Source organism: Myxocyprinus asiaticus, chromosome 29 (genome assembly GCF_019703515.2).
Source record: "Myxocyprinus asiaticus isolate MX2 ecotype Aquarium Trade chromosome 29, UBuf_Myxa_2, whole genome shotgun sequence".
NCBI classification, from domain to species: domain Eukaryota; kingdom Metazoa; phylum Chordata; class Actinopteri; order Cypriniformes; family Catostomidae; genus Myxocyprinus; species Myxocyprinus asiaticus.
The window spans coordinates 11364083-11386808 of NC_059372.1; the positions used below are offsets into that span (position 1 = coordinate 11364083).

The following is a 22726-nucleotide window of genomic DNA, read 5'->3' on the forward strand; positions in this document are numbered from 1 at the left end:
GTTTCAAATAATCCCAGTCACATGGAAGTCTTGCTTGAAAATGGGCTCTGCATTCCATTCTTTCAGCATGTTACTGCATGTTATTTGTGCTTAACACATTACTGTATCTATAAATGTGTTTTTCCTTTACCCATTCTCCTAGTTGAACATATAAATCACATGAATTATATGTATGAATCTGTGCAGTAGCATACATGAAAATAAAAAATCAGCTCTCTTATATTTCTATAAATTTTGCACACATTAAATTTGTAATTTGGATCATTTTTATTCTCTCCCCTTTTCTCCCCAATTTAGAATGCCCAATTCCCAATGCACTGTAAATCCTCGTGGTGGCAGAGGACAAATCTCAGTTGCCTCCTTGTCTGAGACCGTCAATCTGCACGTCTTATCGCGTGGCTTGTTGAGCGAGTTACCGTGGAGACGTAGCGCATGTGGAGGCCCACGCTATTCTCCGCGGCATCCATGCACAACTCACCACGTGCCCCACCGAGAGCGAGAACCACACATTATAGTGACCACAAGGATTTCACCCATGTGACTCTACCCTCCCTAACAACCGGGCCAATTTGATTGCTTAGGAGACCTGGCTGGAGTCACTCAGCACACCCTGGATTCGAACTCGCGACTCCAGGGGTGGTAGTTAGCGTCAATACTCGCTGAGCTACCCAGGCCCCCTGTAATTTGGATATTACATTTATGAAATATTGTCCTGGGTCCGGTAATGAAGGGGGGGCCCACTGAGGACCTTTATGGCAGGGATTTTCAAACTTTTTGTTGCCAAGGACCCTCAAATATGATGATCCCCTAGTAAGGGACCCCCTTCATTAAATATTCAGGCAGCTATAAATTCTCAAGAGACCCATTTATACTGTGTATGAAAAAATAGTAAGTTTGATATTGAAATAACTGTTCATTAGAGATTTGCAGTTTTAATGTTTGAGTCAAATTTGATCCGAAATATCAAATGTTTTTGGGATTTTATGTTTTTATAACCTCTAAATTTTTAAATTACTCCATTTATTTTCATATAAAATAAGCACATTTTATGTTCTCTTCTATAAAAGTGAACATCAGAACTAAAAAAATAAAAAAATAGTCAAAATATAAAAATATCTAAGACATTGGTGCCATCAGATAAAATAACAATTACATGAAATAACAATTATAACCAGTAGATGGCCTCAGTGGTCTATGATTTGGCTTATCTCTATAACCCAGTGTTGTAAAAAACTTAATTTCTGATATTATTACAAGTTATGCAATGGATATACTGTATATTTAGACATTATAAAAACAATTATTTTTTAAATTGTAGCATTTTGTGCTGTACTTGTGCTGAAGTGTCAGATTTTGCAACGATGCCTCAACATGCGGTCAAACCTGACCATGCTGCTATACAGTCAAATCTGACTGTGATTTATAAAGAAAAAGACAGAGTAATAATTTTGTTACCTATCATTTATTTCAAACAGTAAACATTACAATTCTAGCATAAAATTTGTCACACAGGGGTTAGACTTAGGCCTGTGTGGTATGTTTGGTATGTGTGTTATAAGGGCCAAATGTCCTCATTAGTTATTAAATAAATTAAAAAAAAAGGCTCCTAAATTCAAATAGTTATAGCTGCAGGCTGGAGATCTCCAAATAGGGGCGGGATCTCCAAAAGAGGGCGGAGTTACTCCAGTAGAGGCAAAGGGGGTTGCATCAACTCCAAAAGGGGGCGTCACTTCCACTCACGGTTGAGGTTAGGGAAAGGGTTAGATAAGGGGATCCCATGGTATCAAGGAAGCAAAACGATTGTATGCCAAAAAAAATAAAATAAACTGCCATTTCTCAGACACCAAAGATGCAAGGCGCTTATGGAAGGGCATTCAGGCCATCACTGGCTATAAGCCACTGCAACAGGCCTGTGACAACGATGTCTCCCTTCCAGATGCGCTGAATGTATTTTATGCACGATTCAATGCACTAAACAACGAACCAGCAATGACGCTTATCTTAACAACATTCTACAGGGGTGCACCATCGAAAGTGTTCGTAACAGCGGCATCACTGTCTGGTACGGAAACTGCAATGCGTTAGATCACAACACTAGAGGTAGAGGTACATTAGAGGTACTGCGGGCAATCTGGAGCTGATAAAAGTAACTATGCACATCCGCACACCTACACATACATACACGAACACACTAATGTCAGTTGAAAAGACTATAAACCGAAATTGCTGCTATGTTCTGGAACACTTGAACACTACTTTAAAAGTATTTCTTGATGATGCATCATAATGTTTTAAAGTGTAATCAGTATATATGTCCAAATCTGACCATGTCTCCTTGTTTCATTGTTTTCAATGTGTATAGATAAAACACTAAAAAAAAAAAAAAAAGTTTCTGTTTTATGTATGCACTGTGGTCAGTGAGAAACAATATCTCATTTAACTGTGTTGCATCTGCATATGGTTAAATGACAATAAATCTCAAACTCAACTCAGTATAGTCAAACAAACCTGTGTGTGTGTATGTGTGTGTGTGTGTGTGAGTGTGTGTGTGTGTGTGTGTGTGTGGGCAGGTTTAAGTGGTTTACGAGGACTTTTTTTGGTTACAAACTGATAATTACAAGGGTATTATGCTATAAATGTGGTTTATGAGGACATTTCTAATGTCCCTATAATTCAAATCGCTTAAAAAACATACAAAATTATGTTTTATTGAAACTGTAAAAATGCAGAACGTTTTTTGTGAGGGTTATATATATATATATATATATATATATATATATATATATATATATATATATATATATATATATATATGTGTGTGTGTGTGTGTGTGTGTGTGTGTGTTATAGTCTCACCCATTCATTTCCTATGATGGGTCAAATTTCACCTGAACTTGATGAGTGTTGCACTTTTTAAACTTTTTTTTACAACCACTCATCGAATCAATCCAATTTTTTTTGTGTTTTCAGATGGCAATCATAGGAATAATCCCCAAGCCTTGCCTCACTCAGATGAGAGAAACCATTTTTATTAACAAAATAAAAATGATTCGGGTCAAAAATGACCCGAACAGCGATTAAGGGTTAAAATTAAAACAAGTTTCCAAAACTTTTTAAAAAACAAAAATATTGCCTTTTATATTGTCATTGTACTAAAAACAATCCTAAAAAAACCCACGCTCTATGGTATAGCCCATATAAAAATCTAGCACCAGGCCCTATTAAAAAAGAATGGACGTATCAAATATGACTAATAAAAACGGGAAATACAAAAGTGGCTTTCATTTGTGATTTCCCTGCATACTGTAGGCCCTCTTCCTCATATTTATTTAGCACCAGGCCCTATTAAAAAAGAACGGATGTATCAAATACCACTAATAAAAACAGGAAATACAAAAGTGGCTTTCATTTGTGATTTCCCCGCATACTGTAGCCTCTCTTCCTCATTTATACAACAAAAAAATTACTCTCAAATATTATTATATTGCTCCTTTCTTACACCTGATCAGTTTTGTCATATATTGACTATAGCTAGCCTATTTGCAGGGTAGAAAAGTGTAAAGCAACGTTTTTCCATAGAAGGTTGACATGTGAACATGTCACAAGTGAAAAGTTGAATGTCTTCATAGCTTACTGTCAATTACTGCCATATCAGCATGTTAGTCTAGAGCAGAATCCCTCATTCATGACTTATTTTTCAGAAGTCATCACAGAATCATGGGCCAATCTCAGAGTTCAAGTTCAGCATGTCAAGTCTCTTGAATATGGAAATGTTGTAAAGAGGGGGAGGGAGGGGCACTTAGGAGTTGTTGTTGATACTGAAATGGTATGACCTACTAAACAAGTTGTATTTTATTGCATTCTCTGTCCAGGCGGGGGCAGACACAGTATATCAATATCACATTACTACTCACGGATGTGGTGCGAATGAGGAATCAAAAATTTCCCTCCATCAAACTGAGGTAAACAACATTTACATTTATCAAACAGAAAATATTGTTTCTTTCATGTACGTGTAAGGTACTTTCGTTTGGTGCTTTCTAGTTAAAAACACGCGTTGCATTGTAACCTTTACGTTTCTACGTCACAGTAACAGATATATATATATTCAATAAAGAGAATTCTTATAATTGTTAAACGGAAACGAATCGGAAGTGAGCGCGCGAGCACATCAACAGATGAATTTAGAATCTCTTTGTTCTTTTTCCGTTTCGCGCTTTTTCTTCTTGCAGCTCTAATCGAGATACAATAAATGCAAGTCAAACGATCGATGTGTAACAATGAACTTGAAAATGGGTCAGTGTATTCTATGAGCGTTGTGCAAAGAAGCCAAACACTCTTGCTGATATAATACAATCTATGTGATAGTGTTTTGTGGAAGTAAACAGAGATGCTTCTGTAGTAGTGAAGCACTGCACTGTGGAAAGTCCCCACATGTATGATCTAAAGACAGACTGTACACAATTGTAAACTATTAATAGACCTGATATCAGAATTACAGTATCATCTGGGGGTTGTGATCAGAACAGGTACAGATAATTCATAATTTTATGTCTGATAACAAAGCACCTGCAATTTCTTATAAAACTATTTCTTGCCAATGGGATGCAATGGCATACTACTCGTACTATTTCTGCAGTATTGTCTGTATGCATGTAACATCCAGATGGCCTACTACATTTGCCCCAAAATACAGTAAACAACCTATAAACTCACTTGTAATGCAACTAAAAAGAATTAAGACTTTTATTTGTATATAAAATTGGATGAAAATGTAATGAGGACACATGACAACAATGTAGTTGCATACTGCTTTGAACATTTATTATTAGATGCTGCATACCTCTTAAACTGTCTAATAAAAATAATAATAATAGTAAGCAGAATACAGTGTATACTGCACAGTATGCAGTACACAGTATAGTATTCCATTCCTAACATAGGCATAATACACTCACTGAGCACTTTATTAGGAACACCTGTACACCTACATATACATGCGCTTATCTAATCAGCCAATCGTGTGGCAGCAGTGCAATGCATAAAATCATGCAGATACTGGTCAGGAGCTTCAGTAAATGTTCACATCAACCATCAGAATGGGGAAAAATGTGATCACGGTGATTTGGACCGTGGCATGATTGTTGGTGCCAGATGGGCTGGTTTGAGTATTTCCGTAACTGCTGATCTCCTGGGATTTGTGCCAAAAACAAAAAACATCAAGTGAGCGGCAGTTCTGCGGACAGAAAGGCCTTGTTGATGAGAGAGGTCAACGGAAAATGGCTAGACTGGTTGGAGCTGACAGAAAGGCTACGGTAACTCAGATAACCACCCTGTACAATTATAGTGAGCAGAATAGCATCTCAGAATGCACATGCACATGTCAAACCTTGAGGCAGATGGGCTACAATAGCAGAAGACCATAGTGTTCCTAATAAAGTGCTCAGTGAGTTTGTTGTACATAAAGAGAACACTCTTCCTGTAGCTCAGCTCCATAAGTGATGGAGTGCATGTGTTGATTATTCTTCAGACTATCTTTTCTCACCACTTGTTTGAGTCATGCTCTTTGGTTTAGAAATGTTCAGTGTTTAATATACACTATATTGCCAAAAGTATTCGCTCACCCATCCAAATAATTGAATTCAGGTGTTCCAATCACTTCCATGGCCATAGGTGTATAAAATGAAGCACCTAGGCATGCAGACTGCTTCTACAAACATTTGTGAAAGAATGGGCCGCTCTCAGGAGCTCAGTGAATTCCAGCGTGGTACTGTGATAGGATGCCACCTGTGCAACAAGTCCAGTCGTGAAATTTCCTCGCTACTAAATATTCCACAGTCAACTGTCAGTGGTATTATAACAAAGTGGAAGTGATTGGGAATGACAGCAACTCAGCCACGAAGTGGTAGGCCACGTAAAATGACAGAGCGGGGTCAGCGGATGCTGAGGCGCATAGTGCTCAGAGGTCGCCAACTTTCTGCAGAGTCAATCGCTACAGACCTCCAAAGTTCATGTGGCCTTCAGATTAGCTCAAGAACAGTGCATAGAGAGCTTCATGGAATGGGTTTCCATGGCCGAGCAGCTGCATCCAAGCCATACATCACCAAGTGCAATGCAAAGCGTCGGATGCAGTGGTGTAAAGCACACCGCCACTGGACTCCAGAGCAGTGGAGACGTGTTCTCTGGAGTGACGAATCACGCTTCTCCATCTGGCAGTCTGATGGACGAGTCTGGGTTTGGCGGTTGCCAGGAGAACGGTACTTGTCTGACTGCATTGTGCCAGCTGTGAAGTTTGGTGGAGGGGGGATTATGGTGTGGGGTTGTTTTTCAGGAGCTGGGCTTGGCCCCTTAGTTCCAGTGAAAGGAACTCTGAATGCTTCAGCATACCAAGAGATTTTGGACAATTCCATGCTCCCAACATTGTGGGAACAGTTTGGGGATGGCCCCTTCCTGTTCCAACATGACTGCGCACCAGTGCACAAAGCAAGGTCCATAAAGACATGGATGAGCGAGTTTGGTGTGGAAGAACTTGACTGGCCTGCACAGAGTCCTGACCTCAACCCGATAGAGCACCTTTGGGATGAATTAGAGCGAAGACTGCGAGCCAGGCCTTCTCATCCAACATCAGTGTCTGACCTCACAAATGCGCTTCTGGAAGAATGGTCAAAAATTCCCATAAACACACTCCTAAACCTTGTGGAAAGCCTTTCCAGAAGAGTTGAAGCTGTTATAGCTGCAAAGGGTGGGCCGACGTCATATTAAACCCTATGGATTAAGAATGGGATGTCACTTAAGTTCATATGCGTCTAAAGGCAGATGAGCGAATACTTTTGGCAATATAGTGTGTCAAAACTGTACATGTGGTATCTTTAATTAAATGAATGCAAAGCTTGTAATGCATAATATTGACCACCTGAGGTGCTCTTCATTTCAAATTATTTAGTCAGTGTGGATGTTGAGACTTTATTTGACATGTAAATAAGTGCTTTGACATGTGAAAGGTGATGCCATATGCTAATGCGAATATAAACCAGTTTGTTCAGTTTAGAGATGTTGTTTCATTCAACACCCACCATATATCACAGTCCAGTTCAGTGAAGGTTGAGAAACGTCACACTGTTTTTATGAAGTTTTATATTTAAATTTTGTTTCTAATTCAATTTTGTTACAGCCTGAATCTTTGGTTTCAAACCCATTTTAAAGAAAATTTCATATCCATAACCGAGGATAAGAGGCAATGGATGGACCAGTAGATGGCACCAACATCATTCTGAGATTCAAGCCAAAACTAATGGATGCTCTGAAGGAAGATCCAGACTTATTGATACTGCATTGCCATTCTCTTGGCATATTGTCCAATAATGAGTACAACAACATCAAAGACCTTAACATACGATCAAGGCAGGTACGGGATATCCTGGATTATGTGATTTGCGACAACAAACGTGCCCTGAGTTTTCTGAGGTTGCTGAGAAGACAAGACATGCAAGAGACTTTTCCTGATCTAAAATTTCTTCAAACGGTGCAAATCAAGAAACGAAAGACACAAAAAACCACAGGTATGATCTCGCAATGATCATTGTAAAGCATACACATCCAAAGTTTGGTCAATACAGGTGCTCTATTAAAAATATAATGTTCTAATTATTTATTATGGCAATCATTTTGTCTAATAAAGCAAGATATATCTGAATTTGTATTATCTTTGACAATGTTTGTCTTAATAGAAAAAAACTAAAAAAATAAATTACAAAAATAATAATATATATTACTAAGATATATATCATTAAAAAAATGCACAAAAAATTAGGACATTTTTACTCCCAATGATAAAGCAGTTTTATTGTGAATACTGTAGTTTTGTATATGGTGAGAAATAGAGTGAAATGTCTTTATTTTAAGTAACAGTGTGACAACTTTCTTTGCCTTCAATCTTTATAATATGCATAATCTATAATTTAGTCATATAATTTAAATTGTGTAATTATTTCATTTATTTGCACATAGTATACAGGAGCTATAGGGTGTATTGGTTATTTAAAATTGGTTTTTAATTGTGTTCATTTTATTTATCATATATATTTATGCTTTAAATATTTGGTACTGTTGAGTAGAGCGCCATCAAGAATTCCAATGTACTTTTGTACTTGTTGCATATGGGGAAAAAACTTAAACTTGAAACTTAATCTTAATTCTAGTAATAATATTTTTGGGAACTGTGTTGTCTTTATCAGAGACGACAGCAAAGAGGAAGCTGGAGATGCTGGAAAACGAGCAGTCATGCATAACCAGTGAGTCATATACAAACACAACTCACATTTGCATCTGTTATAAAAGCCGAACTGCTGCATCACTTTTGCTTTTTGTAACTTTTTGTAACTTTCCATAACTTTCTCCCCCATAGACTCCAGGATGGTGACAGAGAGAGAGATGATGAAGGTGGCCCGCTATATTGGGAAGAACTGGAGGGAGGTGGGCATTATGGCACTGGATATGAGCACCACCACTCTTCAGCAGATAGAGGAAGATAACAAGCTGCACATCGAGCGGGTTTTCGCCATGCTGCGACGATGGAGCATCCGCGAGAGGGACAGGGCCACAGCAGCCCACCTCTATTCCCTTTTAACCCAGGAGGAGAACTGCATAGACCCTCGTAATATCAGTATCTTGCTGGAAAACAGTTGAGCCCCCTGAGAACATTAATTCAAGGAATATTCCGGGTTCAAGTTAAGCACAATCAACAGCATTTGTGGCATAATGTTGATTATTACAAAAAATTATTTTGACTCGTCCCTTGTTTTCTTTAAAAAACAAATAAAAAATCAAGGTTACAGTGAGGCATTTACAATGGAATGGAATGGGGCCAATTTTGGGAGGGTTTAACCTTGTAAGCTGAGCCGCTGGCAGGCCTGCAGAGAAAAAAATAATGATAAAAATATAAATAACTACAGTATTGACCAACACAATAGGTATCGTTTTAAAACTTAGAAGCTGTACTTTACAATGCATGTAGGCATTATGACCAAAACTGATCAAGTGCTTTGAAATTTGCAGAAAAATCAGAAGTGTTCCAATTTAATAATTGAATAATTTTGCACTGTATGTAGTATTGTAATCAGTAAAAACATCAAACTGATCAAATAGCCATGTGCAATTATTATGTTTTCTTTATTTGGAGAGGCTTTTGGAATTGGAATCGGCTTTTGGAAGTGAAGTTTTTTTTTTTTTTTTTATCAGTTTCTTAGGCTGAGAGTCTCATAATTTATCATAATCTATATAATTAAAAAGTTTGAAACGTTTTCTTTAAAATGATACCAAAAAAATTGACCCTCTTTGTTTTTTGTTTTTTTCTTGTAGAGTAATAAGCCTTTAATTTTGGGCATGCCACCAAAACAAGTAATCTTTATTAACACCTTCAGAGCTTGAAGGGTTAAAGGCAGAAATGTTAAGCTTATAATTTTATAAAACACTTACGTTAATTCTTATGTTAAAACTTGTATATTATTTAAGCTGTAAATTTGTTTGCAGCGAAGTAGTAAAATTGAATATAACTTTATACAGAAAAGGTTAGTATGCTATTTTACTACACTAAAATCAATGAGTTTGTTGATTTGGTTACTTTTGAAACAGTGAGTATTTTAACATTTATGGATTGGGCCCCATCTCTTCCATTATAAGTGCCTCACTAACCCAGATTTTTTTTTTTTTTTTTAAGAAAAAGATGGAAAAGTCAACATTCATTTTTGTGTTAATCGACATTATGCCACAAATGCTGTCGATTGAGCTTAACTTGTATTGAACCAGGAATATTCTTTTAATTTAAGTAGCACTTCGCATGCACAGACATGCAAGCATTCCACTAGAGGGAGTTATACCTTCTTTATAAGTCAGGTATAAAGAAGAATGTTTACTAATTTTACTGTTGTTTTTTGTTTGTTTTAGTAAAGAGGATGTATAAAGTAGCTTGAAACAAAAGGGAAACGCTCAAATGCAACAAGCTAAAGTATCAAGCGGGTATTTCAAATTTTTTGATGTGCAAAGCTATCAGGTTATTAGAAAATATGCTTAAATTCTGACTATTTTAATTTTGTAATGCACAAATATATTTTTTTAAAGGGGCAGGACTGAATTGACTGTTTGAATTTTGCTAAACTGTACTGCATGGATTTTTTTATTTGTTTGGTTTCAGTGTTTTATTCCTTTATGGCATTATTACCTGATTGTTTTTGTGTTATGGTTTCATGTGAGATCAACTGACACAACGTAACATTCCTACTTTTCAGATCTGTTTGCGCTGTGCATTTGGTCTTGATCGGTAATGCTATTTTAAATAACTATTCCAAGTGAGCTGAGCTCATCTGTACCTTAGCATTCCAACTGACTAGCTATTAAATATTCTACAAAGCATTGCATTTCCTTTTTTTAAATAATCAAATGTGAAAGCTTTTATCTAAGTCTTAAAACTTGAACTGATTCCATGAGCAGATAAGTAAGGCCTATGTTTATGAGGGACGTTTAAAAAGACTCCATTAGAGACCGCTATCTGGCAACGTTATGGCGACCTTTGCACTCTCTCGGCAAGTATCACGTTGTTTCACCCTGATGCAATTTTCACCCTGGTGTTTCACCCGTGTTCACCCTTGTTTTGCCTGCCAAGCAGGTGATAGGTTTGGAGGCGGAGCTTTGTACAATTCCATTGTACATGCTTGTCATTTAACATCATCTAGTCTTGCCAGACTTCATGGATTTTTTTTAATTTTTTTTTTTTTCTTTGGGATTATAAAACATTTTTCAATGTTATCATGCTTAAATTTATTGGATCCAATTTGTTGAATTCATTTCATATAACTTGATTGCAATGTTCATTTTGCCATTTTTTGTACTTCTGAATGTCATTTTTGTTTTGTAAATACTCATCAATCATGCTTCTGGTGATGGGATACTTTTTAAGTAAAAAAAGAAAGGTAAATAAATAAATGAGGATAATTAAATGGTTAATTATTGTCATTGTGGTGAAGAGGTTTGATGTTATCCAGTTACGCTTTTGTTAGATTTTATTATATAATTTAGATATTTGGCAGATTTACAATCTTGTATTTATTGTTTTATAGGCTGGAGCATATAAAAATACAGCTCCTGGAGATCCTTTTCTGATGTTGATGATAAATTCCCCCTTCTCTCATTTTTTCCCATTGCCTTTATTGTCCAGTACAGTTGTCACAATATTGAAATATAAATTTTGGTTTAAAGTTATTTCTTCCAATAGATGGAATAGGACCATTGGTGCTGATATATTAACTTTCGAAATGTAATATCCAACATGCTAAATGTTTTCAAATGAAGATAACATGACCAAAATGCCTAGCCTAACATATCATTCCAAAACATTTGCTTATGAAGTTAATTTTTCTTAAAGAAAACCATTTTTCTTTGAGATGTCAGATTGCTATTGGTCCAGGAACTTGAGCCTTTTTGAACCCTGTGACCCCATCTCATCTTGTGAGTGAGTGTGTTTAGGCTCATTGCACAATCAGACAAACATGGAGGGATGTATCTTTCTTTCATCAGCAAACTCACAGAGTGAAATGTGAACTTAGAACAACACTGTAGAGTTGAGAAGATGATGAACGTTGTACCTCTGTTTTCCAACATGCATTATCTAAATGAATGAATGTGTGAGCCATTATGTGCATATACATTGGTTTGTTGTATTGATCATTCCTATTGGTTGCTTATGTGCATATCAGAATATTACCACATGTCAACAGTTATTACGTCTGTACCACTTTGTGAAAAAAGATGCAGGACTCTATCAGTAACCATCCAACAATTGTGCAGCAGGAAAAATCAATGGAACAAGAGCATTCTGATGCAATTAAACCTCTATGAAGCCATGCTTTAAATAATGATATTATGTAAAGATGTGCAACAGATACCTTTTCATATCTCCCGGTTATTTAGAAAGCTGTTTTTGAGTTAACGATTGATATATGTTGACACACCCATATCACTCTAATCCAATTAGGCAGTTGAATGACGAAGCTGTGCGTAAGCACATATATGAAGGCTACATCCTACATTTTACCACTGGGGTCTGGAGGTATCCTTACATTAGAAAAGCTAGAGTTTTCATGTCTTGAGCAGAAAGGAAATTAAGCATCACAATGACTTCGTCCGTTCCTAAAGGTGAGATGACTATCGCTATAGTTCCTTTTGGATGCATGCATAACGTTTTTAACAACTTTTTGAATTCACTAGTTTGTAAATATTTGCTGAATCGTGCATTTTTGGGTCTGATGATGATGTAACACACTGTATGACTATTGTGCGCGTGCAAACAGTTTCACCCTATTTAGAAGCAGCAAAAATCATTTGGGGGTTGGGAGTGGAACATTTTCGAATATGAGGAACAATCGAGGCTTGATAGACAAAGAATGCATTGTATATAATGCATTACATAAGTTGCAGGATTCGCAACGTGCAACCCTGCTTGAGCGTTTTTATCGATTTCAACTGGATATCCAAAAGCAAAGAACGTTCGAAACAAGTTGTGCATCAACAAACGAGTTTCTTCATTAGAATGTTTGATTCAGATGTTTGCATGTTTCAGCTAAATCTTAGAGGGAGCAATTTTCCTCTTTGGTGTAATAGCTATTTCCATATGATACCAAAGAATTTGGGGCGTAGATGACGTAACCTCAAACTTTTGCGAATGTTGCCTTGGAATTTATAATGCTCATTATTATTATTATTATGATCGCATACCTCCGACTTTATATTCTGATTGGATGAGCCTGCGACCGCTACGTTACAGTTTTGCTAATAAACGAAATACAGTTATTGGCAGAGGTTGCACTAAGTGTAAAAAGCAACAAAAAGCATCCTCTTTGCACAAAGTAGCAAATAGCGTTATATGCTATTTGCACTCTAGTCCAAATAGTGGCAGATACTCTTACACCCCTGTTTAAATACTAACATACAGTATAATGGCATCACTGCAGCATTTTATTAACCCTACCTTACAAAAATGAACCATGGTTTTACTACAGTAGCCTAACCATAGTATCACCATGGTATTTTTCAAGTGAAATCATAGTAACCACAATACAACAATACAACTACAGTAAAACCATGGTTAATTTTATCCGGATCAAATCCTTCTCTCAACTCCCTAACCTTCAGTGTGACCAAATCACTGTGAGTACTCTCTTTTATTACTATAAGTAATATTATAGGAAATATTAAGAGTGAGACATGGGAAGAAGTATGTCAAGAAGTGGGATTCGAACCGGGATCTCCAACATGACATCACATACACATACTGTCGTTACACCCAGAGCTACTGCAGCTGCGCATGTGGGCGCAGTTTGTCGTAAAATAGTTTAGGATAGCTTAGTTATCCAATCCCTTAATCCACTATATGTTTAACATGTTAACCAGTTTAATGTCTCTGTCCCATCGCGAAAAATTCAAATATGCCCGCCTTCATTTGATCAGCAGTTGACCCCAAATAAATCTGTCCTGGCTGTCTTGAGGTTGTTCTGAGCAGTGGTGGGCGGAGGTAGTGTAAATATAGCCTCTACCAACAAGATGGGCTATTTGCACTTAGTGTAAATAGACACTCCATTATTTTGTTAATACATGTGAAAAAGATCATATTGCTGTTGCCGCTGTTTTATAAAAACTTTGGACCACATTTTATTGTACCCTAATTTAAGGGTTAGTTCAACCAAAAATGAAAATTCTCTCATAATTTACTCCTCCTCATGCCATCCCAGATGTGTATGACTTTCTTTCTTCTTCTGAACACAAATGAAGATTTTAGAAGAATGTTTCATCTCTGTAGGTCCTCACAATGCAAGTGAATGAGTACCAAATGTCTGAAGCCCCAAAAAGCACATAAAGGCAGCATAAAAGTAATCAATAAGACTTAAGTGGTTAAATCCACATCTTCAGAAGCAATATGATTGGTGCGGGTGAGATCAATATTTAAGTCCTTTTTTACAATCAATCTCCACTTTCAACTTCACTTTCAAAATTCTTCCTTTTGTTTTTGGCAATTCGCATTCTTCGTGCATATCGCCACCTACTGGGCAGAGAGGAACATTTATAGTACAAAAGGATTGATCTGTTTCTCACCCACACCAATCATATTTCTTCCGAAGACATGGATTTAACCACTGGAGACATAGATTACTTTTACGCTGCCTTTATGTGCTTTTTGGAGCTTTAAAATGTTGTTACCCATTCACTTGCATTGTATGGACCAGTAGAGCCAAAATATTCTTCAAAAAATCTTTGTCTGTGTTCAGCAGAAGAAAGAAAGTCATACAAATCTGGGATGGCACGAGTGTGAGTAAATAATCAGAGAATTTCATTTTTGGGTGAACTATCCCTTTAAGTCAATTATTGCGTTATTTTATAAGAGATGTCACATTATATGAATCCGATAGAATATATGAATGGCCATGTCCACCTGGAAGAATCAAACTTGTATGACTCAGATGGGAAGCTGTTCCTTACTGAGGCTTTCCAAGTGATTATGGAGGAGATACTTCACAAGGGCACTGACATAAAGGAGAAGGTCAAGTCTTTTGAGAATTTATCTTATCTTATCTTGTATCTTAAAAGATGATTATTCTGTGAATGCAAAATTCCAACTGTGTATCTTTGTAATCACAGGTGTGCGAGTGGAAAGATCCAGAGCAGCTGAGAACTATTCTGGACCTGGAGCTCCGAGAACATGGAGAATCTCACCAGCAGTTACTGCAGAGGGTCCGGGACGTGGCGAGATACAGCGTTAAAACCTGTATGTTGGGTTTATTCTTTGCTCCTTTATAGCAGGGTTTCCCAATTCTGGTCCTGGGGTGCCCCCAATACTGCACAATTTGGATGTGTCCCTTTTTTGACACACCTAATTCAGGTCTTGGAGCTTGAATCAGGTTTGTCAGATTAGGAACACATCCAAATTGTGTAGTGTTGAAGTATTACCAGGACAAGGACTGGGAAACACTGCTTTATAGGATGCTGTTTGGAATGGGTGATCTACTCTAAAGCCAGTGCCATAACCATAATAGATTTTAAGGGGGACATGTTCCCTCCCATATTGAGATTAGTGGTCAATCAATGGGTTTTTCAGTGGTTGAATCTTAAACCAATACATTTTTCCAGCCAATTCCTGAACCTCTTGTTCACAGGTCATCCTCATTTCTTCAACCAACTGTTTGCTGGGGTGGATTACCATGCCCTGACCGGACGACTACTCACTGAAACTCTCAACACCAGCCAGTAAGTGTGGATGTACTTATTTCAAAAGATTTCTAGTTCATATACAGTGGCCCTAAAAAGTATTTGGTTACTTAAAAATGTCCGAATGTCATTTCATTAGACACAAAATATCAAATCAAATGGCATCTGCTAAAACAAATGATGCTAGACCTTTTCTCAGATCTAACTTTTCTAACCATTTTTTAAATACTTTAAACCAACTTTTGTCATGAATCAACTGAAGTCAGTTCCCCTAGGGTTTATATAGGTGGAACCATGTATGTAGTTCAGCACATTAAAGGAATAGTTCACCCAAAAATGAATCATTTACTCACCCTCATGCTATCTCAGATGTGGATGACTTTCTTCTGCTGAACTCAAAATAAGATATAAAGTAGAATATCTCAGCTCTGTAGGTCCATACAACGCCAAGTTAACAGGGTCCAAAACTGTGAAGCATAGAAAAATCATATAAAGGCAGCATAAAAGTAATCTATATGACTCCAGTGGTTAAATGCATATGCATCTTCAGAAGCGATATGATAGGAGTGGGTAAGAAACAGATCAATATTTAAGTGCTTTTTTACAAAAAAATTCTCCTCCTTGCCCAGTAGGTGGCGATATGCACGAAGAATGTGAATCGCCAAAAATAAAAGAAGAAGAACTGTTTGAAAGTGGAGATTTATATAAGAAAATGATTTAAATATTGATCTGTTTCTCACCTACGCTTATAATACTGCTTCTGAAGACATGGCTTTAACCAGTGGAGTCATATGGATTACTTTTATGCTGCCTTTTTATGCTTTTTGAACTTCAAAGTTTTGGACCCTGTTGACTTGCATTGCATAAACCTACAGAGCTGAGATGTTCTTCTACAAATGGTGAACTATTCCTTTAACTATAGATGTTTCTCAAAGTGTCCAAATGTTTTTTGTCTTAATTTTAAATAAGGTTTTTTTTTTTTTTATGTTGAACATGCTGTTTTGCATAAAAAATTGTGTTTGAGCTATATTTTCTTGCATCAAATGCAACTGGTTTGATATTCTGTTATGTAATAGAGTGTATCAATGTAATACAGTGTAAACTGTAAACTGTTACACTTTCAAGCTGAGGTGTTCCATTAAAACTTACTGTCATAGTAATAAGTAACTCATACAGTAAGAGCACACAGTTATCAGATGACACCATATGACGACAGCACGAAGTCACTGGTTTAGTGTGCCCAAAAACCTTTGAGATAATACAAAAAAATGTGTATATCACAACTGATTAATATGCAACATACTTAGTGGGATGTTATTACAGATACACCTATGAAGTGGCTCCAGTGTTTGTCTTAATGGAGGAGGAAGTGCTTTGTAAACTACGTTCTCTGGTTGGATGGTCAGAAGGTGATGGAATATTCTGTCCTGGGGGTTCTGTGTCCAACATGTACGCCATGAACATCGCTCGATACTGGGCCTTCCCCCAAGTGAAGACACAGGGCTTGTGGGCCATACCACGACTGGCCATATTTACTTCACAGCAGGTGAAGAGACAAGAGATACTTGTGATTACCTTAGATTTGAAAGGGCACTCGGGCATGTAACCAAAACATTACTGTGTAGTTATTGTAACCAACATATTTTGTTGTGTCATTTTTGTCTTTCAGAGTCATTACTCCATGAAAAAGGCAGCTGCTTTTCTTGGTATCGGGACGGAGAATGTTTTCCTTGTAAAAGTGGATGAGAGGTACAGGAAGTTCTCATCTCGTGTGTTGCCAAACCAGTGTTTCACTTCCTAATTTTGTTTCTTTGTTCCATCACAGAGGCAGCATGATACCAGAAGACCTGGAAGCAAAAATTGTTCAGGCAAAATCCCAAGTAAATAATTGTAAATTGTAAATGGTAAATTGAAGCATTACATATTCTATGGACATTTATTAAGGGAATAGTCTTCTTAAAAAAGACAATTCTGTTATAATTTCTTCGCTTTTCATGTCGTTCCCAAACAGTATGGCTTTCTGGCTTCTGTAAAACATAAAAGGAAATGTTTAGCCGAATGTTCATGCTGCTCTTTTCCATACCATGAAAGCAGACAGTGACCAGGGGCTATCAAGTTCCAAAAAAGACCAAAAAGCACTATAAGAGCTGTCCAAAACACTGGTGCATAAAGTTTTCTGAAGTTATGCGATAGCTTTATGTGAGAAACAGACCAAAATATAAGTCATTAGTCACTGAAAATGGTCTCCTCCATTGTAGCTCCCAAATCTTGTTTCTGTCACTGCATATTACATTTACATTTAGTCATTTAGCAGATACTTTTATCCAAAGGGACTCACAAATGAGGAACATAGCAAGCAATTTGTCGTACAAGAGTCAAAAATATCTGCAGTACCACACTGCCAGGTTCTCAAAGAGGCAGGAGTAGTACAGAAGCTAGCATATAAGAAAGAGACAGACAAGATTATTATAATTTTTTTAATATTGTTATATATTAAGTTAGTGCCGTTCGTTCATTTACGGCAGAGAGCAAGCTGGGACATAAACCTGGAGGAGTGAATTGAAATAAGAGGGTGCTGTTCCACAGGCTGTCCTGAAGGCCAGAGTAAAAGTATTAAATTTGATGCTGCCAGCTATAGGTAACCAGTGGAGTGAAATCAATAGTGGGGTGACATGAGCCCTCTTTGGCTGATTGAAGACCAGACATGCTGCTGTGTTCTGGACCATCTGCAGTGGCTTGATCGTGCTAGCTGGGAGGCTGGCCAACAGGGCATTACAGTAGTCCAGTCTTGAGATGACCAGAGCTTGTACCAGGAGCTGTACAGCATAAACAGACAGGAAAGGTCTTATTTTCTTGATGTTGTAAAGCGTGAACCTGCAAGACCGTGCGGTTGATGTAATGTGGGCAGTTAAGCTGTTCATCTACCACCTCTCCCAGGTTCCGAACTGTCCTGGTTGGCATTAGTGTAGTTGAACCAAGATGAAAAGTGAAGTTGTGGTCAGCAGATGGGTTGGCTGGGATCACGTGGAGTTCTGTCTTGGCCAGGTTGAGCTTAAGATGACATTCCATCATCCAGGCTGAGATTTCCTTGAGACAGGCAGAGATACGAGCGGAGATGGTGGGGTCGTCAGGCTGGAATGACAGATAGAGCTGCATATCATCTGCGTAGTAGTGGTAGGAAAAGCCATGTGCCTTAATTATCGATCTGAGCTATGTAATGTAAATCGAAAAGAGGAGGGGTCCAAGCACTGATCCCTGAGGAACACCAGTGTTCAGGTGGTGTGACTTGGACGCCTCTCCTCTCCAGGTGACCTTGAAGGATCTGCCTGTGAGTTACGACTCAAACCATCCCAGTGCAGTTCCTGTGATGCCCAGGTCAGAGAGAGTGGACAGGATAATCCGGTGGTTCACTGTGTCAAAAGCAGCAGACAAGTCAATGAGGATGAGGACCAATGATTTGGAGTTAGCTCTCGCCAGTCAAATATTCAAACTTCACGATCGCTTACAAGATCAATGCCGTTTATTATTGATGTCAAACCTGGCAAGATGCATTTTCATGCTCAAGTTTGAATTTGTACAAATGTGAATGAGATTTGAAAGCTATCACATAGCGCATATGAAAAACTTTTATAGCATGTATGCTTTCGTTGTATGGAAAAGAACAGCAATATATCTCTTTTGTGTTCCATGGAAGAGAGAAAGTCAGAAATGATGACAGAACTTTCATTTTGGGGTAAACTATCCCTTTAAGTATCTGAAGGTCAGTGGTTAATTGTGTTTGACCAATCTTTGTCTTTCAGGATGCTGTTCCATTCTTTGTCAATGCCACAGCAGGCACCACAGTGCAGGGTGCCTTTGATCCCCTCAACAGTATTGCTGACATAAGTGAAAGAAACAACATGTGGATGCATGTTGACGTAAGTGTAGCATAGTTTCCTTATGTAATAATTTTTCAGAAAGTAATTGTGCAAGTTGTCTATGTGCTATGTTGTTGCTTGCATTTAATTTGCATTGCAATGTTCATGTATAGAATGTTCTCTCTTTCCAAATCTGGAAATCTCGTTTCAATCTGGATCCCATATTGTGTCCTTAACAGGCTGCTTGGGGAGGAAGTGTGCTGTTTTCCAAAAAACACAGACATCTGGTCGCTGGGATAGAAAGGTTTGAACTCAGTGCACTATGGTGCTGAATAAGCCAGGAAATGTGTTTTGGATAGTACTCCTATTCTATGCAACATCTCTTTAAGGACAGACCAGTCTTTGACTGTATCATTTGATGTTTCTGTTTTTATATTCAGAGCCAACTCTGTGACTTGGAACCCCCACAAAATGCTTCTAGCTGGCCTGCAGTGCAGTGTTGTTTTGTTAAGGGATACCACGGTATGAAAGCTTGTGAAATGTAGCATTCCCATACAGAAATCTGATATATGACAGAAAATACATGTTAAATACATGCATGTGCATATATGTTACATATATACAGTACTGTGCAAAAGTCAGGCACATAAGATGTTTCAAGAATAGCGTGTCAATAGGAAATATATATTTTAGACTCCCAAACATTTATTTTCCAAAAAGAATAGAAGAAAAGGGAGCCCTGCAAAAGAAAGCGTAGCCCCCCACTGAATATTGAGTCAGTCTGGGTTTATATGAAGAGACAGAAGCAATTGAGACAGCCTAAATAGATAGAATAACTGTGGCAAATTCTCCAAGCTTGGAACATCCTATCTGCCAACAACCAAGAAAAACTGTGTCCAGGTGTACCTAGGAGAATTGGTGCTGTTTTAAAGGCAAAGGTGGTCAAATATTGATTTAGCTTTTTTATATTTACTGGACTTTGTATGATATTAATTGGTAAATGAAAACTATTTATGGCATAATTTTTGAATAAAGTCTCACTATGCAACATTTTTCACAAGTGCCTAAACATTTAGCAAAGTACTGTATATTACATATATGTAATATAAAGTGAAAACCTTTACAGTATATATATAATATACTGTATGTACTGATAGATACTGTATATATATATAAAATGTATTTATTTGGTTTGATCGATTTCAATTTTTTAAATAATTAATTGCAGTTTTCTGTGATAAATCACGATATATATATATATATATATATATATATATATATATATATATATATATATATATATAGTTGTAACTTGTTAAACAATCCACATTTATCACAGAAATTAATGTTATTTTTCCCAGCACTAATAAAATATGTCACAGATGTATATAACGTATATTTTAAAATATTATTTAAATATATAGGAATTTATTATATGTACATATATCGTATATGGTTATATTTAAATAATATTTTAAAATATATGTTATATACATCTGTGACATTTTTTATTAGTGCTGGGAAAAATAACACATTAATTTCTGTGATAAATGTGGATTGTTTAACAAGTTAAAATAAATTAGCACAAATATTCCTGTTTTCTTACGTTCCAAAACAGTCATACATTATATGCGATTAAGCTATATTAATCATTATATATCGTGATTTATCACAGAAAACTGTGCGATTAATTATTTAAAAAATTGAAATCGATCAAACCAAATAAATACATTTTATACATTTATATATATATATATATATATATATATATATATATAAAATCATATAATTGTATTTACATGATTTACATGTAACTGTGTGTGTATATATATACATATTACATGTAAATCATGTAAATACAATTACATGTAAATCAATTCCTGCACTATTTTTACCTACAGTATAAATATACTCTACTAACTTGCCTGCAATGATAAGAATAGATGTTTAAAAGTGAAATGTGCACTTGTCCTTTTAGGCTTCCTACTGTAAGCAGTTTCTGTTCCCATGAAGACAATACAGATTTGTAATTTTATTTTAATCTACAGAATTTGCTGATGCACTGTCACAGTGCCAAGGCAACTTACTTGTTCCAACAAGACAAGTTTTATGATACAAGTCTGGACACAGGAGACAAGTCTATACAGTGTGGGCGCAAAGTGGACTGTTTGAAACTCTGGTTGATGTGGAAGGCAATAGGAGCATATGGACTTGCAGAACGTGTAGAGAAGGCCTTTGCCCTTGCAAGGTATTGGATGCATGATGAAAATTATGAATATTATTACTAATTATAATAATATGTTATTAATATAAATATATCTGTTGAAATAAATATATCAATTATAATTATATAATAATTGTTGTTTTTATTGTTTAAAAGAACAACAATTCTCTGTTTTTCCAAGCTTCTTTTAAGTGTTGCATTTTGTGAAACACAATTGTTTTTGTATTTTATTAAATGCATTGCAATATATTATTAATAAAGTAATACATTGCTGCAATAGTGGTTCAAATGTAAGTGTTTTTCAGCACTCTTCTTTATTCGTGTCTGCACCAGGTATTTAGTTGAAGAAATGGAGAAACGAGAGAATTTCCAGCTGGTCTGTAAGGTAATACTCTGTATACAAGCCAAAAATAGTGAGCATGTTTAAATGAAATTATAAATTAAAAACATGTTTAATATATTTATATGTGAGTTATATTTTTACTAACAGGGGCAGTTTGTTAATGTTTGCTTCTGGTTCATACCACCCAGTCTGAGAGGAAAGGAGAACAGTGCGGATTACCAAGAAAGTTTATCAAAGGTTGGCATTGTTTAATGTACACACAGCCACAAAAATTATGACAGAGAACTAAGTTACATAAAAGTCTCCATTTGATGCCCAATCTACACCACCAGGTGGCGCCAGTCATCAAAGAGAGAATGATGAAACATGGAACAATGATGGTGGGTTACCAGCCCATGGATGGATATGTCAACTTCTTCCGAATGGTTGTTGTTTCACCTCAACTGACCACTAATGACATGGATTTCGTCCTGGATGAGATAGAGAGATTAGGAAAGGACCTGTAATCAGTTTGAATGTAGAGTCTGTGTGTGTGTGTGTGTGTGTGTGTGTGTGTGTGTGTGTGTGTGTGTGTGTCACAGTCCCATTGTTCTTTTATGTCCACTTTTCAAATGGCCTTTTTAAAAAAGAAAAAAAAAAAAAAGGTAACTAATGCTCTCTGAAATAACATTTTGACTTACTCATAAGCAGCACACAGTACTGACTGCAGTGATAATGCCAGCAAGAAAATTGGCAAAATACGCAAAGGTCAATTCATCCTTATTTTAAATGAGCAATGTAGGGTAGGTAGTAGGTACATACAGTATTTTCTTGGTAGATGATATAGTGTTACTTGTACTTTTAATCTGTGCATACTCTGCTAAATGTTAAAGTCTGTATATGTTCTTGAAGAGGCTGATAAATTGAATGAATCTAATATTCTGGTCTATACAAGTATGAAAGTCACTTTAAAGGTGCTATAAGTAATTTCAACTGTTTTGCTAACTTCTGCCAGACTCCTTCAACCACATACCCTCTCTCCAAAACTCCACCCTCCAAACAAATGATTTGCAGG

At 36.7% G+C, this 22726-nt stretch overlaps 2 protein-coding genes across 4 annotated transcripts; both read left to right on the plus strand.

Moving 5' to 3' along the window:
- The first annotated feature begins 3828 nt into the window (after positions 1-3828).
- Positions 3829-11833, plus strand: LOC127420436 (uncharacterized). The gene is made up of 4 exons (XM_051662728.1): positions 3829-3961; positions 7171-7558; positions 8234-8290; positions 8404-11833. Exons 2-4 carry the CDS (start codon positions 7237-7239, stop codon positions 8682-8684), a joined length of 660 nt encoding a protein of 219 aa, XP_051518688.1. The 5' UTR covers positions 3829-3961; positions 7171-7236; the 3' UTR covers positions 8685-11833.
- A 239-nt stretch (positions 11834-12072) lies between these two features.
- Positions 12073-22326, plus strand: LOC127420427 (cysteine sulfinic acid decarboxylase-like). Of its 3 annotated transcripts, XM_051662709.1 has the most exons (14): positions 12073-12185; positions 14453-14583; positions 14682-14808; positions 15197-15287; positions 16572-16794; positions 16918-16997; positions 17074-17128; positions 19049-19165; positions 19345-19409; positions 19546-19627; positions 21154-21353; positions 21663-21714; positions 21820-21909; positions 22005-22326. In XM_051662709.1, the coding sequence occupies exons 1-14, from the start codon at positions 12164-12166 to the stop codon at positions 22176-22178; spliced, it is 1509 nt and encodes a 502-aa protein (XP_051518669.1). In that variant the 5' UTR covers positions 12073-12163; the 3' UTR covers positions 22179-22326. The 3 variants fall into 3 exon arrangements, with proteins under 3 accessions (XP_051518669.1, XP_051518670.1, XP_051518668.1); XM_051662710.1 differs by lacking the exon at positions 14453-14583 and having other exon boundaries at positions 12089-12185; XM_051662708.1 differs by lacking the exon at positions 12073-12185 and having other exon boundaries at positions 14347-14583.
- Positions 22327-22726: the final 400 nt, after the last annotated feature.

Excerpts from the sequence above, each read along its gene's own strand:
- LOC127420436 (XM_051662728.1), top strand. The coding sequence starts at position 7,237 with ATGGATGGACCAGTAGATGGCACCAACATCATTCTGAGATTCAAGCCA. Across the intron at positions 7,559-8,233 it reads AAAGACACAAAAAACCACAG|AGACGACAGCAAAGAGGAAG; the intron begins GTATGATCTCGC and ends TGTCTTTATCAG. Across the intron at positions 8,291-8,403 it reads CGAGCAGTCATGCATAACCA|ACTCCAGGATGGTGACAGAG; the intron begins GTGAGTCATATA and ends TCTCCCCCATAG.
- LOC127420427 (XM_051662708.1), top strand. The coding sequence starts at position 14,428 with ATGTCACATTATATGAATCCGATAGAATATATGAATGGCCATGTCCAC. Across the intron at positions 14,809-15,196 it reads GAGATACAGCGTTAAAACCT|GTCATCCTCATTTCTTCAAC; the intron begins GTATGTTGGGTT and ends TCTTGTTCACAG. Across the intron at positions 19,410-19,545 it reads CTGGTCGCTGGGATAGAAAG|AGCCAACTCTGTGACTTGGA; the intron begins GTTTGAACTCAG and ends TTTTATATTCAG.